This window comes from Convolutriloba macropyga, chromosome 8 (genome assembly GCF_964194025.1).
Source record: "Convolutriloba macropyga chromosome 8, txConMacr16.3, whole genome shotgun sequence".
Taxonomy (NCBI): Eukaryota; Metazoa; Xenacoelomorpha; order Acoela; family Convolutidae; genus Convolutriloba; species Convolutriloba macropyga.
Window position 1 is genome coordinate 68,074,859 of NC_134475.1, and position 16,446 is coordinate 68,091,304.

General features: G+C 36.9%; 2 protein-coding genes across 9 annotated transcripts; one reads left to right on the forward strand and one right to left on the reverse strand.

The window, feature by feature from the left end:
• Window positions 1-4,207: 4,207 nt before the first annotated feature.
• On the reverse strand, window positions 4,208-5,890 carry LOC142344295 (uncharacterized). 4 transcript variants are annotated; one of them, XM_075395881.1, is made up of 3 exons: window positions 5,813-5,890; window positions 5,245-5,327; window positions 4,208-5,026 (listed from the first exon to the last, which is right to left on the reverse strand). In XM_075395881.1, the coding sequence occupies exons 2-3, from the start codon at window positions 5,266-5,268 to the stop codon at window positions 4,448-4,450; spliced, it is 603 nt and encodes a 200-aa protein (XP_075251996.1). In that variant the 5' UTR covers window positions 5,269-5,327; window positions 5,813-5,890; the 3' UTR covers window positions 4,208-4,447. The 4 variants fall into 4 exon arrangements, 3 of the variants coding, with proteins under 3 accessions (XP_075251996.1, XP_075251997.1, XP_075251995.1); XM_075395882.1 differs by having other exon boundaries at window positions 5,245-5,345; window positions 5,826-5,889; XR_012759259.1 differs by lacking the exon at window positions 5,245-5,327 and having other exon boundaries at window positions 5,767-5,884.
• Window positions 5,891-9,313: 3,423 nt separating this feature from the next.
• LOC142344296 (uncharacterized) lies at window positions 9,314-16,245 on the forward strand. Of its 5 annotated transcripts, none has more exons than XR_012759261.1 (3): window positions 9,314-9,815; window positions 14,690-15,460; window positions 15,863-16,245. XR_012759261.1 is itself a non-coding variant. In XM_075395884.1 (2 exons), exon 2 carries the CDS (start codon window positions 14,716-14,718, stop codon window positions 15,322-15,324), a length of 609 nt encoding a protein of 202 aa, XP_075251999.1. In that variant the 5' UTR covers window positions 9,314-9,815; window positions 14,690-14,715; the 3' UTR covers window positions 15,325-16,245. The 5 variants fall into 5 exon arrangements, 3 of the variants coding, with proteins under 3 accessions (XP_075251999.1, XP_075252001.1, XP_075252000.1); XR_012759260.1 differs by having other exon boundaries at window positions 14,690-15,405; window positions 15,723-16,245; XM_075395884.1 differs by having other exon boundaries at window positions 14,690-16,245.
• Window positions 16,246-16,446: the final 201 nt, after the last annotated feature.

Here is a 16,446-nt window from a genome sequence, read left to right on the forward strand (position 1 = left end):
GCGGTATTGGGTTTGATAGCTTGGAGTGGATAACGAAATATGAGTTTCATTTGACACACAATAGTCAACGTGTAATTTTGAATAGATATTTTTGTGACTGTGGAAGTTATGTTTGAAATTTACTTGATTTGATATAAGTGCTGTTAAATTGGCATTTGAGGCTGCTATATTCACTTATTTAGTGGTAAAAAAAGTGAGATATGATTGAAACTTGAATATAAATTTGCGATTTTGTTGTGAACTCAGGAATTAGTTCCAACTACAAATTCACTGTCTTGATTAGGAGCCACGACTTTTTTTTCTCATTTGACTTCAAATGAAATTGACCAGTCCCATTTTGCGCCTGGACGATGATCAATATGAAAGTCAGACGGTAAAATCTATCACTCCAGCGAGTCAAAATGCACTTTGAAGATTTTGTTGAACGATGTTTTATCATGATTGATAAAGTGCTCTATGATCAGGTATAATAGAAAAAAGGTTTTTCGAAATTTAGTTTTTGAAGTATTTCGCAGACCAAACCACACCTAGTGAATCTTGTTCATTTACACTATACCGTTTTTAACTTGAAGTTAGGAAACGTGAAGCGAATGCAATTGTTTTCCAGCCATCTACCGTTTGCTGTCTTAATGCGGCTCCTAAGCCGTCGCTTGACGCATCAAACTTAAATCGTGATGCTAAATTGGAATTAGATTGTGCGTTTTGGTTGAGTCTGCTATATGTTGCTGAAATTTTTTGAAATGTTCAACGAAAATCATTCCTCTTTTAAGTAATATCCGAAATGGATGACAAAAGTGGGCAAGGTTTGGTAAGAAGTTGCTTTTGTGATGTACAGAACCTTAGAAGGAAGGTTATTTGTTCAAGCCCGTTAGTGAGTTACGTAAAAATGTAGCTGCAGTTTTGCTTCCGAGGGGCGAAAACCCCGATTTGTTTAACTGATATCTGAGCCATCCGTTTTTGGATTAACCAAGAGGCATTTAGATAAAATGATTCTACGATTGTCTGCTACTAGATCCGTATGATCTTCTAAGGATCTACAACTTACAATCAGAATGTCATTGAGAAAACAATTAGTATTTTGCGGTCCTACTGAATTAGAGTCCATCGCTTCTTGGGACTCAGTAAGCATGTCTAAAGCAAAAAAGATTTAGATCTGTAGGTGCCATTTGGTTCCAGTTACAATATTAAAATAGCAATTTTCTACTGTATTCGGCTGTTAATTTTGTTATTTGGACGCGCATTGCAATTCCAAATTCGGAAAGTATACTGTATGAGATGATTGAAATTCGTAAAAACTTTTAGCGATAGGGTCCATTAACTTGCCAATGTTCGGCATTTGCTATTCATTTTCGTGTATGGAGTTGTCTAAAAGATTACTGATTGATCTAATTTTACTGATTGACCTTGCAATTCTCACAATTGGCGAGATATAATTTTGATCTGAACAACTATCCAATTTTTCGTACGTCCGTCACAATTTACTTTTCGCGTTTCGGTTTTTACTTTTGACTGCAAAATAATTTGTACTCTTCACCCTTTCTAATATGTAGGAGTAGATTGTTTTTGAAATTTTGACGAATTACGAATTTTTTGGCTGACCAATAATAATCTTAAAGTCAAACGGTAAAATTTATCAATCCAAAAGTCAACCTGCTGTAATAGGATTTATTAGAACGATGGTCTTTCAATATTAACAAAGTTGGTCTATGATCAGTAATAACATAAAATGAATTTTCAAAAAGGAAGTATTTGAAATATTCAGTGGACCACGCCTAGTATTTCCAGTTTAAATTTACTTTATCGTTACCCTAACCAAAACCACCATTGATACTTTTTCTACAGTCCTTTTTGTCGCTCTTTAGTTTGGAAGTTTAAATGTTATTATTATTACTGTAGATGTACAATTGTCATCCGATGACGGATGATTAGAGCCGGAATCAGGGTTATAATTTTCATGTAATTCATCAACTTTATCATCTTCACATGGTGTTGTCTCTTCCATCTCCACCATAATAATCCACTAGTTTGATCCTTTATTTTGGTTTTGGACTTAGGGTCGTCTACAAAAATTTTTGCAAAATAGTTCTGTAAATTACAATTCAGACAGTTTTTTCCCTATGGTGCGCACAATTTTTTGTGTTCAGATTCCAAAGATTGACCTTAGTTTTGGCATTTCTGATCGCTAAGTTTTATCCCGAACCAATTATTCTTGTTTATCATCAAGGGCACCGTTATCTTCAATTTACTTTAAACCTTCATATCAATTTTTCACAGATAGATTTTTAATTTGTTTCCTCATAAGAAACTGTTAAAGGTCGATAGTTATGCTTCTCTTTTTGGTAAAAAGCAGTTTCCATGGCATCTCATAAATTAAAATCCCATAATTATTTCTAGGGATTTGTTGTTGAACAAGCGGCGCCCCTCCACACCTAAACACAAAGTTTTTGATCAGTGACTTTCCACGGCTTGTGTCCACATAAAATTCTTTGAGCTGCTACTTTCGCACATTTGTTTTATCATACTGCTTTTAGTTGGGCCTTGCGAAGCTGGCGTTCACGTTTGTATTGTAGTTTTGCCTGTTCTATTTCTTCTTCATTTATAGGTACCGGTGGCAAAGTAACTATTGTGGTTGGTGGTTGTAAAAAAGTGTCCTTTTCAATTCCTTATGCAGCCAAAAATGCCAAATAAGTTTTCCATCTCTCCCATCTCAATGATGTATCGAAAAACACTTTTTTCCACAAGTGCTCTGTGCCAAGAGATGATTTTCCTGAAGCGCGCACTGCTGACTGCGCCATGTGGTGACTATTGAAATGAACTGTGTTTCCCCAGCGTGAGTTTATTAAATTTCGGAGAGGTGAAAACGCGGTGCGAATCCAAGATTCAAAAATTTCTTTTATTGATGCTCTCAATCTTATGAAACCTAAATTGTTATGCAAGATTGAATCGCGCTACTTGACGCGAATAAAAGAAAAGAATGATAGTCTGATGAGTAATCAAGCTTGATCAATTGAACAAATTTAATATCAAACGGCGGGAAATTATTGCGATATGAACAAAGAACATTCGCGGGTTGAAGGTAATTAGAAATAGTTTTATTAGCAATTAGGGAGCAAGTGATCTAAATAAATTATATCCAACATTTATGTATCACAATTTTTATGGAGCTTTCCAGAGAAGTTTCTATAAAAATTGGACAAAACAACCGTCTTTTTGAATAATCGTAGCAAATTTTCAAAAAACCACAATTACAATATTGAAAAGATCTTGAAAAAATCTGAATTTTATCTCTTTTATCCAATTGTTTTTGGTTCTTTTTGAAATAGAAGAAAAGGTCAGTTCTTCCTCAATAAAGAATATTAGACAAGAAAGCAACACAGGCAAAAACGATGGTGAAAAACTTCAATGGTTGTAATACTCCTGGAGAAGATGAATTGAATTGAAAAAAGAATCAGATCTTGAAATCTATGTAGCTGATAGCCCTAACAAGTGATCATTTTTTTAGGGGCTGTACTTAAAAACTAAATTTACACTAAATTTCAAAAGTGCACTAAATTTCAAATGAAAAGCACGTTTTTATATGTTGGAGTACTTTAAGGTCTGGCACTGTTAAAGAAAGATCTCTCATCTGAAGTCAGTCCGGTTGGTGTGGTGAATGTCCATATTTTGTTCTGTTTGGTCTGATCCATACCCTTATTTTGGTCTACTTGGTCTGTCTTACACGCATAGTTCCTGTCAATATCTTTTCAATCAAAATGTAGTGAGAATGCTATTGTGACTGGTGCCTGTTTTTAGACTAAATATATGGTTGCCAGCATCTTGACAAATCTTAGTAAATTGATGAACTTAGACTAATTAGAGTATTTTTTACGAATTATAAATGATTTTGTACGGTAATTGAGGTTCAACTCCCGTTAACATGGATATTCGCCCAATTAATCAAAGCTGAATTTTCCCAAGTAGCTGCATTTTTAAATTCACCTTGAATGGCGGCTTACCAAAAAGACGTTTTTTGCATTTCGTTGTTCGTAAAAATTAGACACTGAATTGAGTGCAAGTATAATGAAGCTTCTTCACGCAAGTCGAGTAAATGAAAAGGTTAGGTTACAGATACCGTTTTTCTTTAAAAACCCATTTTGCTTCCAGTAGAGAAAAAAGAGTAAAGCTCAATGCGAATGTTGTTTAAGTCTTTCAAAGTGAAAAATGGGCTCGGAAAATTTAACTTGTGTATCAATACACTGAAACTTATCACATTAAGCAGGAAATGTTTACTCTATAGTCAATTTGCAATATAACCACTACAAACATGCAAACGGTTAAAACTATGGTGTTCCAAATGATATTAGGGATTTGATGGGAACATTTGATAGTGCTACCGAAACACACGAATTGCTGAGGTTTCTCTCTTCATTTCATCGGAATTTCCTCTTAGCCTTGCAATGTTCTTTCCTCAACAGACCTCTTTTGGGGCTGATATTATTAAGACAAGTAAAGTTGCTACAATTATGGGATTCTTCGGTTTATCTCGTGACCTAGACGTCGAACCTGTTTCTGTTTCCTTAATCGATCCTTCATTTTGCTCAATATGTGTTCCTCCATTCGACTCCCCATTCTGTTCAATTTGTTCACCTGATTCCCTCAAACACTCCTTTTGTACTTTTCTCTCGCAACTTCTCCATTGTCCAGGTTCATTCTTGCACATTTTCAGGAAATTCTCTTTCGGGAACAGTGGGTCCCACTCTGGGGCCCATGGAATTGGATCAAAAACACATTGGTATAACTTGTACTCTGTTACTTTGGAACAGTTGGAGGAAACACAGCCGAACCTTTGTGTTGAGGGTCTGATCCAATGTCCAACGAACATTGCTAACCCCGAAAGCTCAATATTATCTCCCTGTTTGCCTCTGTAGCAATTAAGAAGTTTATTGAGTTCATCTTCGTCTGCTGAATACTCGTACTGAGATGTGAAATTCAGATAACCTTCGTCCAGCATGTTCTTTAGTTGCTCTGCCATGTTTGCAGACTTGTTCTTAGACAGCACAGATACGAAGAGCAGTTGGGATCTTTTCCGTTTGTGCCCCCCCAGTACGTTATGCGCCCCCCAGTTGCAGAGCACGTGCCATTACATAGTAAATCATCATAGTGAAAATATGGCACGTGCGTCTGGGGGTTGCAAATAATATGCGCCCACTAAGCTGGGGGGGCACAAACGGAAAAGATCCAGCAGTTCATAAGATGTCTGCTTACCATTACAGTGCTTTTTACTATCATTGTCTATAAGTGAAACCGAAGCAAGGTCCCATGTCAGATTGGATATGTTGGCATTGTTTCTGTGCTTGTTGAAGAAACTCATGAAAACAGACTTTTCTTCCGGGTAAATATGGTTGCTGTGATCAAGTGAGACATTTGAACAGAGTAGAAATGTAACACAGCTGCAAAAAGTTGACCCGAATAAAAATAGTTGCATTGCTTCACATTCAAATTTTAGTTGCCAAATCCAGATGGCTCTTTTTGAATGATAAAACAAAATTTGGATCTTTTCCGCTTCTGAACCTGCCCCAGCTTAGTGGGTGCATATTAACTGCATCCCCAGACGCACGTGACAAATATTAACAGAATGATTTACTGATTTACTATGTAATGACACCTGTTCTGTAACTTGGGGGGGGGGGGGGGGGTTGGGTGGGGTGGTATAACGCACTTCGGGCGGGGGTGCATAAGGGACTGGAATTGAGGGTGGGGGGGGGGGCACAAAACGGAAGATCTAACGTGCAAAGATCCTGAAGATTTATTTTTTAATGAGTTTCACGCAAACAGTTATCAATGACTTCTTTTATGAGTGGGATGTGATTGTTTCCATAACAACAAACAAAAACAACTTTGTGAGTCACACTTTATCATTGACAGCTGACTTAATGACTTCACTTCTGACGAGACGTGATACACACAGAAATGTTCTGTCACCCGTTAGCGTTTAATATCCTGGAAAATGCAACGTAGATTTACTAATACAAATGCATGACATTCCTAATATTTTCTTAGGAACAGCTTCATCTACGCAAAGCAGTCGAAAACGGGCTCTTTCCCACTATAGTGCGCATTCTGATATAGTTATTTATCATGATGGGGGAGGGGCTATAGGTTACTTGACAACTAAGGTGAGGGAGGGCAAAGAGCCAGAAAGCGTTTCTGAACGTTTGCAAGACCTCTGCTGCCATATTGGCAGGGATTCTTCAACAATTCTGCAAATTTAGAGCATCTTCCTCTTTTTCTGAGCCTCTGTTCTTCTTTAAAATATCAATGATTACATTTCATTCTCCAGTATTTAAATTTGTAATGGTGCCTAAAATGTATTTGTCAGAAAAAATAAATAGAGTCAATGATGAAAATATTGTTACAGCTATAAAAATGTTTCATTTCAACTAGAAACTACTGCAATATTTCATCTCAAGAATGTGTTTCAATTATTGTTGCATTTATGTTATGGAATGAAGGATTTGTTACCTCAGTTGACTCTAGAATGCAAACTAGAAAAGGTTAAACTAACTTTTATCATCTTGATTTCAATTGATTGTGAGTCTTTTAAAAGACACGGCCAGAACTATTTGTTAGCTCATTCATTCCCTTCACTCTGGCTGCATTCAACCTATTTAAGGATTTCCTAATCAAGGAGGGAGGTGGTCATTAACAGTGCCATTGTTTCTCGCTGACATAATAATTTTTTAATATAATATTTATTCCATTCGGCTATTTTTTTCGTTTAATTTATCTGAAATTGTTCTGCGTATATTGAAGTGGAGCAGCTAAAGCAAATGCCAATATCAGAACTACTAATACCATTTTGAAGTCCACTTGAATTGTTTGTAATAAATTAGGATTAATATTCTTCTGTGAGCTGAAATGACAACCCTCAGTCATAGTCCCCGGATATTTATCTTTTGGGTCTATGAAATTAAAATTCATTTAAGGAATCATTGGTCTCCATTTTTTTTACTTTTAACCATGTGCTTACCTCAATGGGAGCACCGTTCTAACTGATTTCGTTAATCCTTTATCAGTAAAAAAAACGTCATGTTATAGAAGCACAAAACATACGGTCAATTTTTCTGCAATTCCTTGTAAGTTATTTCTTGTTAATGAGTCCAGTCCTTACCATTAAACTCACTTTCAGTTAAAAGCAGCAATTATGTGATTTTCTGATCATCAATTTTTCGCCGTTACATGTGACTAAATTTTAACTGAAAGTGAGTTTAATAGTTTGGACTGGACTCATAAACAAGAAATAACTTACGAGGAATTGCAGAAAAATTGTGCTGCTCTAATATTAGTCCAACGAGCTGAACTCATTTATGATTTCCATCTCCCAGGTCGAGATTTGGCAAAAATAATGTAAGATTAGCGGTGACTATCGGTGGAAAAAAACTTTTTTTTCACCACAAAGTGATCGCATCTTTTAGCCTTGAGAGCTTTGATAGCGGTGAATTTTTCTGAGATAAGCGTTGAATCTAGTGGTGAATATTTGTAAGATCAGCAACTCTGTAGGTAAATTTTCTTTCACCGCCTCCTGGTATCAATGAATTTTTTTTCACCGCATTATGCTGGTAGCGGTGGAAAAAAATTCTGCGCTACCTGCAGAATGCGATGAAAAGTTTTTTAGAGCTACCAACAGAACGTGGTGAAAAAAGTTTCAACGTTGATCCTACGATAATTCACTGCAATATCATTTTTTTTTATATTACCTGAACCAGAACGCAAGTTGATTTTTTAATCAACGACAATCTAGACAACTGCAGACATATTTGCTAATATTTTAGTATCAATTTTTTCATGACACAAACATCTTGCTCATTCAAAGTTTACCTTGCAGTTAGTAATTATCTGAGACAACTAGGGGTTTTCAAAGCAATATCACATTTTATCCCTATACATAGTGGAATTTTTTACTATAAAATTGGTTTGATTACAACAACTCCTTGAACCAATCGAAGAACACTTTCTTGGAAACATTTATTTGCCTATTTTTACTTTAAAAAACAAACATTTTTTTTGCAGAGAGCTTAGACCGAAAACATTGGTGTTTTTTACTCTCCGACCAATAGTGATTTTTGATTTTTGACCATGAGCTTGGTTTGATTTCAAAATTTATGTGACTAGATCAGAAAACTAATTTTGAAAGCAATTTGCTTCTTTCCTAGTACAAAGAGACGATACACTAATTTTTTTCCTAGTGAAAAAAGGCTAAAAACAACTTGCCTGTTAATACTCCCAAACATAGGTGATCATTAACATTGAGTTGAATTCTATCCAACTTCTCAGTGACCCTATAAAAGCAGATTTTTTTCGCTTATTTGAAAATTAAAAAAATACAAAAACCTATTTTTTTCAGCAGCAAACTTTAAATGTTGTAGTTGCGGTCTCAGTTATAAAGTACAAAAATAAATATCCTCAGATAGAGCTAACAACATCTTTGGTGAACATGCTTATCTTCTCTCCATAATCTATTATCTATTCCTAAGGTGATCCTCGATGAACAGCATGGCCAACATACCAGGTTACTGGTTATTCAGCGCTATTCTTGCATTTTTACAAACCACTATTCCAATGATGAATCTTTGTAAGGTTGAAAATAGCGATAAGTTTTTGTAAGGATGTCAATTTTTTCACCGCTAAATTTTGTTCACCGCATTAATCGCAATGAGCGCAAATCTTACACTTTATATTCAAATTCACCACAAATCTTACATACTTTATCAATTTTTAGCGGTGACACCTCGATACTGGTCGCTGAATGATTTCAAGCAGGAGGCTTATAATGCAAGATCGTGCAAAACACCCGGATCTTGCAACTTCCAAGATAAACGTTAATTTACAACAGACTTCAAAGATCTTGCGAGAGAAACGGTGTTCCTTTTCAGTTTTCAAAAATCTTGCGAGATTTGTATGAATTTCGTAAAAAAGAATAAACTTGTTTTGCTTTGAGTAGAATATATCGAAGAAAACCGTTGCAATTGGTCTGGGGGTGTTTGTTTTCTGTACAAAGTCTACCACAGAAAATGTTCCTAAACATCAGTTAAGTTATTCCTGCAAACCACTTAGTTGCAGATGTATTAAGTTGTTTGAACTTCGATATATTCTATTCGAAGCTAAACAAGTTTATTCTTTTTTAAGAAACTCTTGCAGAATTATATGAGCAGTACTTGAGTCGCATTGTTTATGCTCAAATTCAACACTTATTAATAGCTGATTTATAAACAAAAGTGCGTGACTGATTTGTGAATAAAAGCTTGCTCATAATTGGCTCATTAACACAATTAAACGTGCGCACAATTATTTTGAATAAAATTCTAATAATACAGAAAACAACTATATCGAATGTGTCCCATTTTGATGTATCATTTTCTACTACCATTTTTTCCTCAAATATGTGCTAATAATTTACATATATAGTTGTTTTCCACTTGTCAATTACAAAAGAAATTAAATTTAAAATGGGGTGTGGCGCCCAATCAAAATATGAAACGACAGATGTCGCCAACCAAAAACAGATTTCTTGCATGGTTGTTATGGCCAGATCGACGAACCAGTTAAACTGGACTGCAGACACAAAATATGGGGACCCAGATCAGACAATAAATGCTCAGATTATGTGATAGAGAAGAGGAAATGTCTCGTTCTAAACTGCAGCTACGAACTTCCACATTCATTCACAGCTGAAGATTTCAAATCGGCAGAGTATCCGGAAAAATTGGGAAGCGATGGAAGTGTTGGGATTGTATTGGAAACCAGAAGAGACGAAAGCGGTGAATTGACATCAGCAGGTTTCCACTTTGCATAATTTGAATTTGGATGAGTAACAAAATTGGATTTCACTTTGGTAGTGACGTAAGAAAGTTAACTCACTTAAAACCTTTGCCTGAGAAGGAGATGAATGTGCGACGAAACCTAACTTTGATCGGACTGACCTTAGTCACGCACAGAGATATCAGACTAAATTGGGCTGAGCACTGGTTGCGCCATGCCCACTGAGGTCCATAATGTAGTCAATGTCGGATTTGCTCAATATTGTCTCTTTTTTCCTCACTGCCCAGGTTTCGACCTCGACTTATGAAAAGACTTTATAATTCTAATAGGGGGTCCAATATTGACTATAAATACACAGTCCAGCTCCTAGTTAAAGTCGAGGTAAAGTCTTTTCATGGGTCCAGGCAAGGTCTTTTCATAACCAATTAAGGCCCAGCATGGTCTTTTCATGGGTCGAGGTCTAAACCTGGGTATAAGTAACTCATTTCTACGCGGTATCTAACAACCAATATACTATCAACTTGTCCGAAATGAGAGAAATCCTAATTGGTGTATAACTTCCGAGGTGACCACTTTGATACTAATTAAGGGTAAAGAAGACAAATAAGTCTTTGGATTTACTCTCAAGGATTTACAATTGTAATTCGGGCAAAGTTTTAGGCTAATTACACTTTGAAAAATGTGGGAATAGGTGACTTTCATCCGTGAATACTAGTGACAAAATGTCTGCCTGCGAGGGAATTGGCCTTTTCGTAGATTGGCCACAATGATCATGCACCCGGGGACCCCCGATTCAGAAAAATAGATAGGAAAAATGCCAGCTCAAGAAAAAGTTACTTAAAACTTAAAGAGCGATCTTTGATGTCCATCGAGTGAATTTTGGAACTGCTCTTTAAAAAGCAGTCCCTTGAAGGGTTTACTATCGCTTCTTTTTTTCTTCCGGAAAACACATTCAGTCACTACTAAGGTGAAAGATTTCAAATTGGCATTCCTTGGAAGCCGTGAAGGTGCTTGGAAACAACTACTTCTCAGCAAAAAGTCAACTAAAAAGCCTCCAGCAACGTCTAAAAGGGATCCAATTCTCAATCTGAAGTACAACCAGACACTTCAAACAACTTTGGAAAAGAGTTCTGTCAACCCGTTTGAAATGCAAAAACCACCTCCACTGTCAATATGCTACTTACCTCATCAACCTGGCTCAAATCAAACAAACTAGGAAAAATGAGAAGAATTGCCAACGGAGCATCAAAATTTCGTGGTGAATAATTGAACTCAAATCTGATTTGTTGAATGAATCAGTTAGTTGGAGATTTGTTGAGGATCAGAGATCATCATGTTGCTGTCTTATCAGACACCGAAGGGATGTTTACGCAAATTCCTGTGAGACAAAAGGACCAGCCTGCACTTCAATTCTTTTGGATAACAAACACCAATATTCGACAATTCCAAATTACTCGCTTAATTTTCCGTGTAAGTTGTTCACGTTTTTGAGTGATTTATGTGCTTCAAAAATGTGCAGAAGCTAACAAAAGCAAATTTGCAGCGGGCTACAACGGGATTAAACACCGCTCTTGCATGGATGATATGATCCAGTCTCTGCCAACAATTGCACAACCAAAAAATGTCGTTTCACAGACAACAAAATGCAAGAAGAATGATGGCTTCAAGTTGACAAAGTTTGTTTCAAACGAACCACATGTACTCGCCTAATTTTTTGCTGATTACAAAGACGAAACCAAGCAGACCAAATTTGTCCTGGGTCAAAAATGGAACTCAAATTTGGAGAATTTTGTTGTCATGTTTCGTGTACAACATTTTCCTAATGATGCAACAGTGTTTACACAAAGAACCTTCTCTCTGTCTGCTGTTCCACTGACAATTAGAATCGAAATGGTTCTGCAACAGATTTCGCAATTTGGACAAAAACTGAATGAAATGATATCACAAGATCTACACAATGCCCTCCAGAATGTTCTAAACAACTATTTTGCCAAGCAAGAAAATCAAATACCAAGAATAGTTCTTAATTTGGGCAAAAACACAACCAGACAACTTCACAAAAGCTTTTGGGTGCATCAATGGCAGCAATGGCAGTTTTTGCTTGCCATTGCATCATTAATAGTCGAATCAGACAGCTACAAGCCCCTATTCTCATCGTAAAATGGAAAATTGCTCACATTAAACAAATAAGCGTGCCAAAATTGGAATTAAAAGCTGCCGTTAAAGAAGTTCACCATCTACAAGTGATCCCAAACAAATTTACCCTGACACTCAATCAAATCTATCTCTGATCTAACCGCCATGTTGTTTTGAACTGAATAGCCTCAAAAAGAAGCAGAACGTTTTTCTTTCAAATAGATTGACAGAAGTTCAAAAAATTTTTTCAGCAAAACAATGGCATCATAACCTATCTCAACTCCGCTTCTTACGGAATTCGCGATCTTAAAACGGATGAAATTTAGCATAAATAGTAAGAGTCACTCATCGAAAACTTCATCGAAAACTTCGTCCACTTCCTCATCGAAAACGAGTAGTCATGAAATGAGATGAACAGATCACGAGCCTTATGTGTTGTAGCGACGAGGGTCTTTAAGACGCTTGAGCATGTAGTCGATTCCAGCAAATGTTCCAGATGGAACAAAGTTCCTCTGACAATTGCAGTAGTAAACAACTCTATTTATCGCGCAAAGAGAATGTGAACGAACAATCATCAGTACACAACTGAGGACATTCAATCATAAAAAAGTATCTCCCTAAACCAATTTCGGACAAGATAAGGAGCTTCACGCTTAATCCTGTAGTCGATTCAAGCAAATGTTCCACTATTGCTGCAGTATTTAATTTTATTTATCGCGCAAATAGAATGCCAAATGACAATCAACAGTACAAAACTGAAGACATTCAAACGTCAAAAAATCGTCTCCTGAAATTCTCTCAGGAGAACTTTTTTTTTCACTCGGCAATTCATTCCTCCTAACAAGGAATTAAACTCGATCCCTAGTGCAAACTACGGTGCCTAAATTTTGTGTCAGGTGAGGACTGATTACTCCGATCCTAAGTTCGAATGCATTATTCACCAGCACAACAGGATTTGGAGAAACTTCCTTTCATCTTGCACGTCATGGACAAACAATTCATTTGCCTTTGAAGCATGCCAATCAGGAATGTATTTATCAGTCCACAGAACCAGCAGAAGCCTTCATACAACAATGTTACCATGTGATTGGCCTTCGCAAAGCGTTAGAAGGCATACAGTTTCCTTGTTTCCTATGCCGACGCTTCGACACGGAAAACATTCAACCAATTAAGGCACCACTACCTGTTTTTTCGTTTTCCAATAACAGAAACACAGTTCCATTTTGCTAGTTCTGGCGTAGAGTTCTTTGGACCGTTCTTTATCGAAGACTCAAAAGGCTTTTTAGAAACAATTTTGGTCTGATATTTATATGCATGATGACGCGTGCAGTTCACTTGGAAACGTGTTCAAAGCTAAACACAGATACGTTTCTCATTGCTTTTAGATAATTTTGCAGTCTTTGATGCCGGCCCAAATTTCTCTTCAATGACAACAGAAAACTTTTGTTGGTATCTCTAAAGAGCTGAAGAAAACTGCTAAAGCCTTGAACAATGATGAAATCTAGAAAACTTTAGCAGCAGCCAAAATCACATGGAAATTCAACAACCCCTATAGCCTTCAATTTTTTGGTGCCTGGGGTGTTTGATTCAAAGTGCCAATATAAAAGCTTCTCCTCTTGCTAAGACCAAAAAGAATCTTCAAGAGTTTCATCACAATCTTTTTTGAAATAGAGTCAATCCTCCTGTCTGGCCTGACCGCTGTCTAAGTTTGATGAACAGCCCAAAAATTGTGAACTCTTGACTACAAACCACCTTCTCAACCTGCGGCCCTTCAATACCTTGTCAACAAGAGAATTCGGATAAAAGCAACCTGTAAGCGTAAAGACTCCGAATCCGATGAACTATTTATGGTGACGTTTGGTGAGAGATTATCTGCCAAATGTTAGCAGGTAAAAAAAATGGCCAGATAGCAACGATTTTCCCCTCAAAGTGAACACGATGAGTCATACGGGAAGAGTAGGGGAAACAACACTAGGACGAGATCGAGAAACTCGGGTTGTAAAGGTAAGAACGGTTTAAGGCACGCCAGTTTTCGCCTCGCACGTGTTTCCCCCGCATTTTTTGTCAATTTACTTTGCTCCGGTTTTAGGCACCGTGAATCACCCCTTTTTCAACATTTTAATTGACAATTTTTGAGGCTAGAGTTTTAGAGCCAATTTCAAAAAAGATGGGAAAAGACTTCAGTAATCGAATGCCTCATAGAGCCATTGATGCCTCTTTGTGCTCTTGCAGCATGTTGCCGAATGTTATAGCAACCTTCGTAAAAGTGTTGATTAAACAGACCGCCAAAATTGCAACATCAACTTTAATTCTTTTGTCCAGTAACGCGAAACCAAGAGGTGCTCTTGTGACAAGAGGAAGCTCGACTTTGACTAGATAAATCTTTTAAATTTTTGTGGTGATTTTTTACCATTTTTAGCGGAGAATTTTTTCATCAAGTTCAGCGCATTCATCGCTAATGTTACCTATTTTTTGCAGCAATTTCTGCGTTGAGGATATTTGGTATTTTTAGCGGTGAATTTGCGACTTTTCAGAGCGATTTTTAGTGGTGCAATTTTTAGTGGTGCTATGTTCACCGCATTTACCGCATTCAACGCTAAAAATTGCAATTCTTACATTCCACCGCATTCACCTGAATTCTTAAATTTTATAAGAAATTTTTATCGTTCGCGCCTCGACCGGGAACCTGTAGTATGGAAAAGCCATTAGGGATAAATTATCAAAGGATGTCTTATACATAGTTGAGTTGCTTTAGGTGGCGCTATAAATGGATGGAGAGAAATGACGGAGGAGGCATGGAATTCGGGAGAACGTTTTACAGTATTCGGCGATAGACTGAAGAGAGAGCACTTTGACAGTCACTGGAGTTTGTTTGCAGTTTTGCAGAGGACGTATGACGAATCAGAAGAAGAGGGTTTCAACTGGGGATTCATGAGTAACGGAGGGAGAGAGAAGATGGAGAGAGGGATGGAAGAGGAAGCTGAATGGAGAAATGTTAAATATTACAACATTGATCGCGAGGAGTTTTTATTTGTTGTTTATGTCTGGAGAGCATTGAAGTCGCCCGGTGAAGAGTTGAGAGGAGCCAGCGACGAAGAGAAGAAGAAAGTGAGGGAGATTATTGGCGAACTGAAACAAAAAGAGAAGACAGAACTTGACAAATTTGCCCAGAAGAGTCATTGGACTCGAGAGAGATGGAGAGATGAAATGATACAGCAGATGAACTACACACAAGAAATGAGTAAACGGAAGTTTATAAGCGTGAGAGTAATGAATCGAAATCCCTTGTTTCGCTGTGCTTCCTTCTCAATATACTATTCTCACTCGTACACTCATTCAAAGTTCGAAGTAGGTCCCAGAATGCGAATCATGATCTCCTTCCAATCTTAAATTATTCCACGAGACGAAATTGATTCAATGACAACAATCACACACTATGTGGAAACCAAAAAAATAACTTTATCAAAACCCGTTAATGGACTTTACTAAAGTCAACATTACTGATGAACACATTCATCAACTCACTGTAATAATTGGGGTCGAGTTTAAAACTGCTAAATTTTTGGGACGGTTATCTTTCAAGATCTTGCAAGATAAACTTCCGGAGATAAACGTTGTTTGCAAGAATCTTTCAAGATCTTGCAAAATAACCGCTGGAATTCGTCTGGGGTCACTTCAATAATAGCTCGTTAGAAGTATGCATTTGAATTCGGGTTTCACACCCATTGGTTTCCATTGGTGGATCAGAGCAAATTTATGGCAAAACTAATAATTTTGTTGATAGACAGTAATGTCATAAGAGCCAATGTCTCCAATCAATACATCCCAGTAATTTCTTGGAAGTTAGAAATCCTATTGATAGACCAGAATTTCATTGAAACATTTCCCATTGACAGCAGTTTTACACGCATTATGCTGTTGTACAAAGTGAATTCAAATAATATCAGTCAAGAATATTCTATATGGATGCTGCACAGAAGTATTATCACTGGCTCTTGAGATTCTATTACTATAATCCACTGCAACGGCTGCTCTTCCAATCGGTTGCAACGCGGAAAAATTTACACCGCCCAGTTCATTTCAACGGCTCAAAATCTGTCCGGATATTTTATTTCTGCATTTCGCTTTTGTAACTGTATATCCCCTATATTCTTGCCGCTGCATTACAATACAGTTCGTAGTTGTTTGCCAGCCTTAGTTGTTTCAGTATCAAAATGAACTGGATTGCTACAGATCATTCACTACGTGATCTCTTTATGTATTCAAGCTCAATCTGATAGAGAAAAAAATCGAAGAAAGATATGTGTCTAAGACCGGTTTTTACAAACATTTTTAAATTTAAACTTAATTTGGTTTTGTTTTTTGCCCTCACGAGTAGAAACACCAAAAGCTGGGGTTCATAACTGTAGAAATGTAGCTCCAAAACTTTGCAGACACAAGACATAGTAAGGTTTATAATACCGCTCAAGAAGAATTTTCATTACAAGATTTTGAAATAGTTTTTTAAGACCT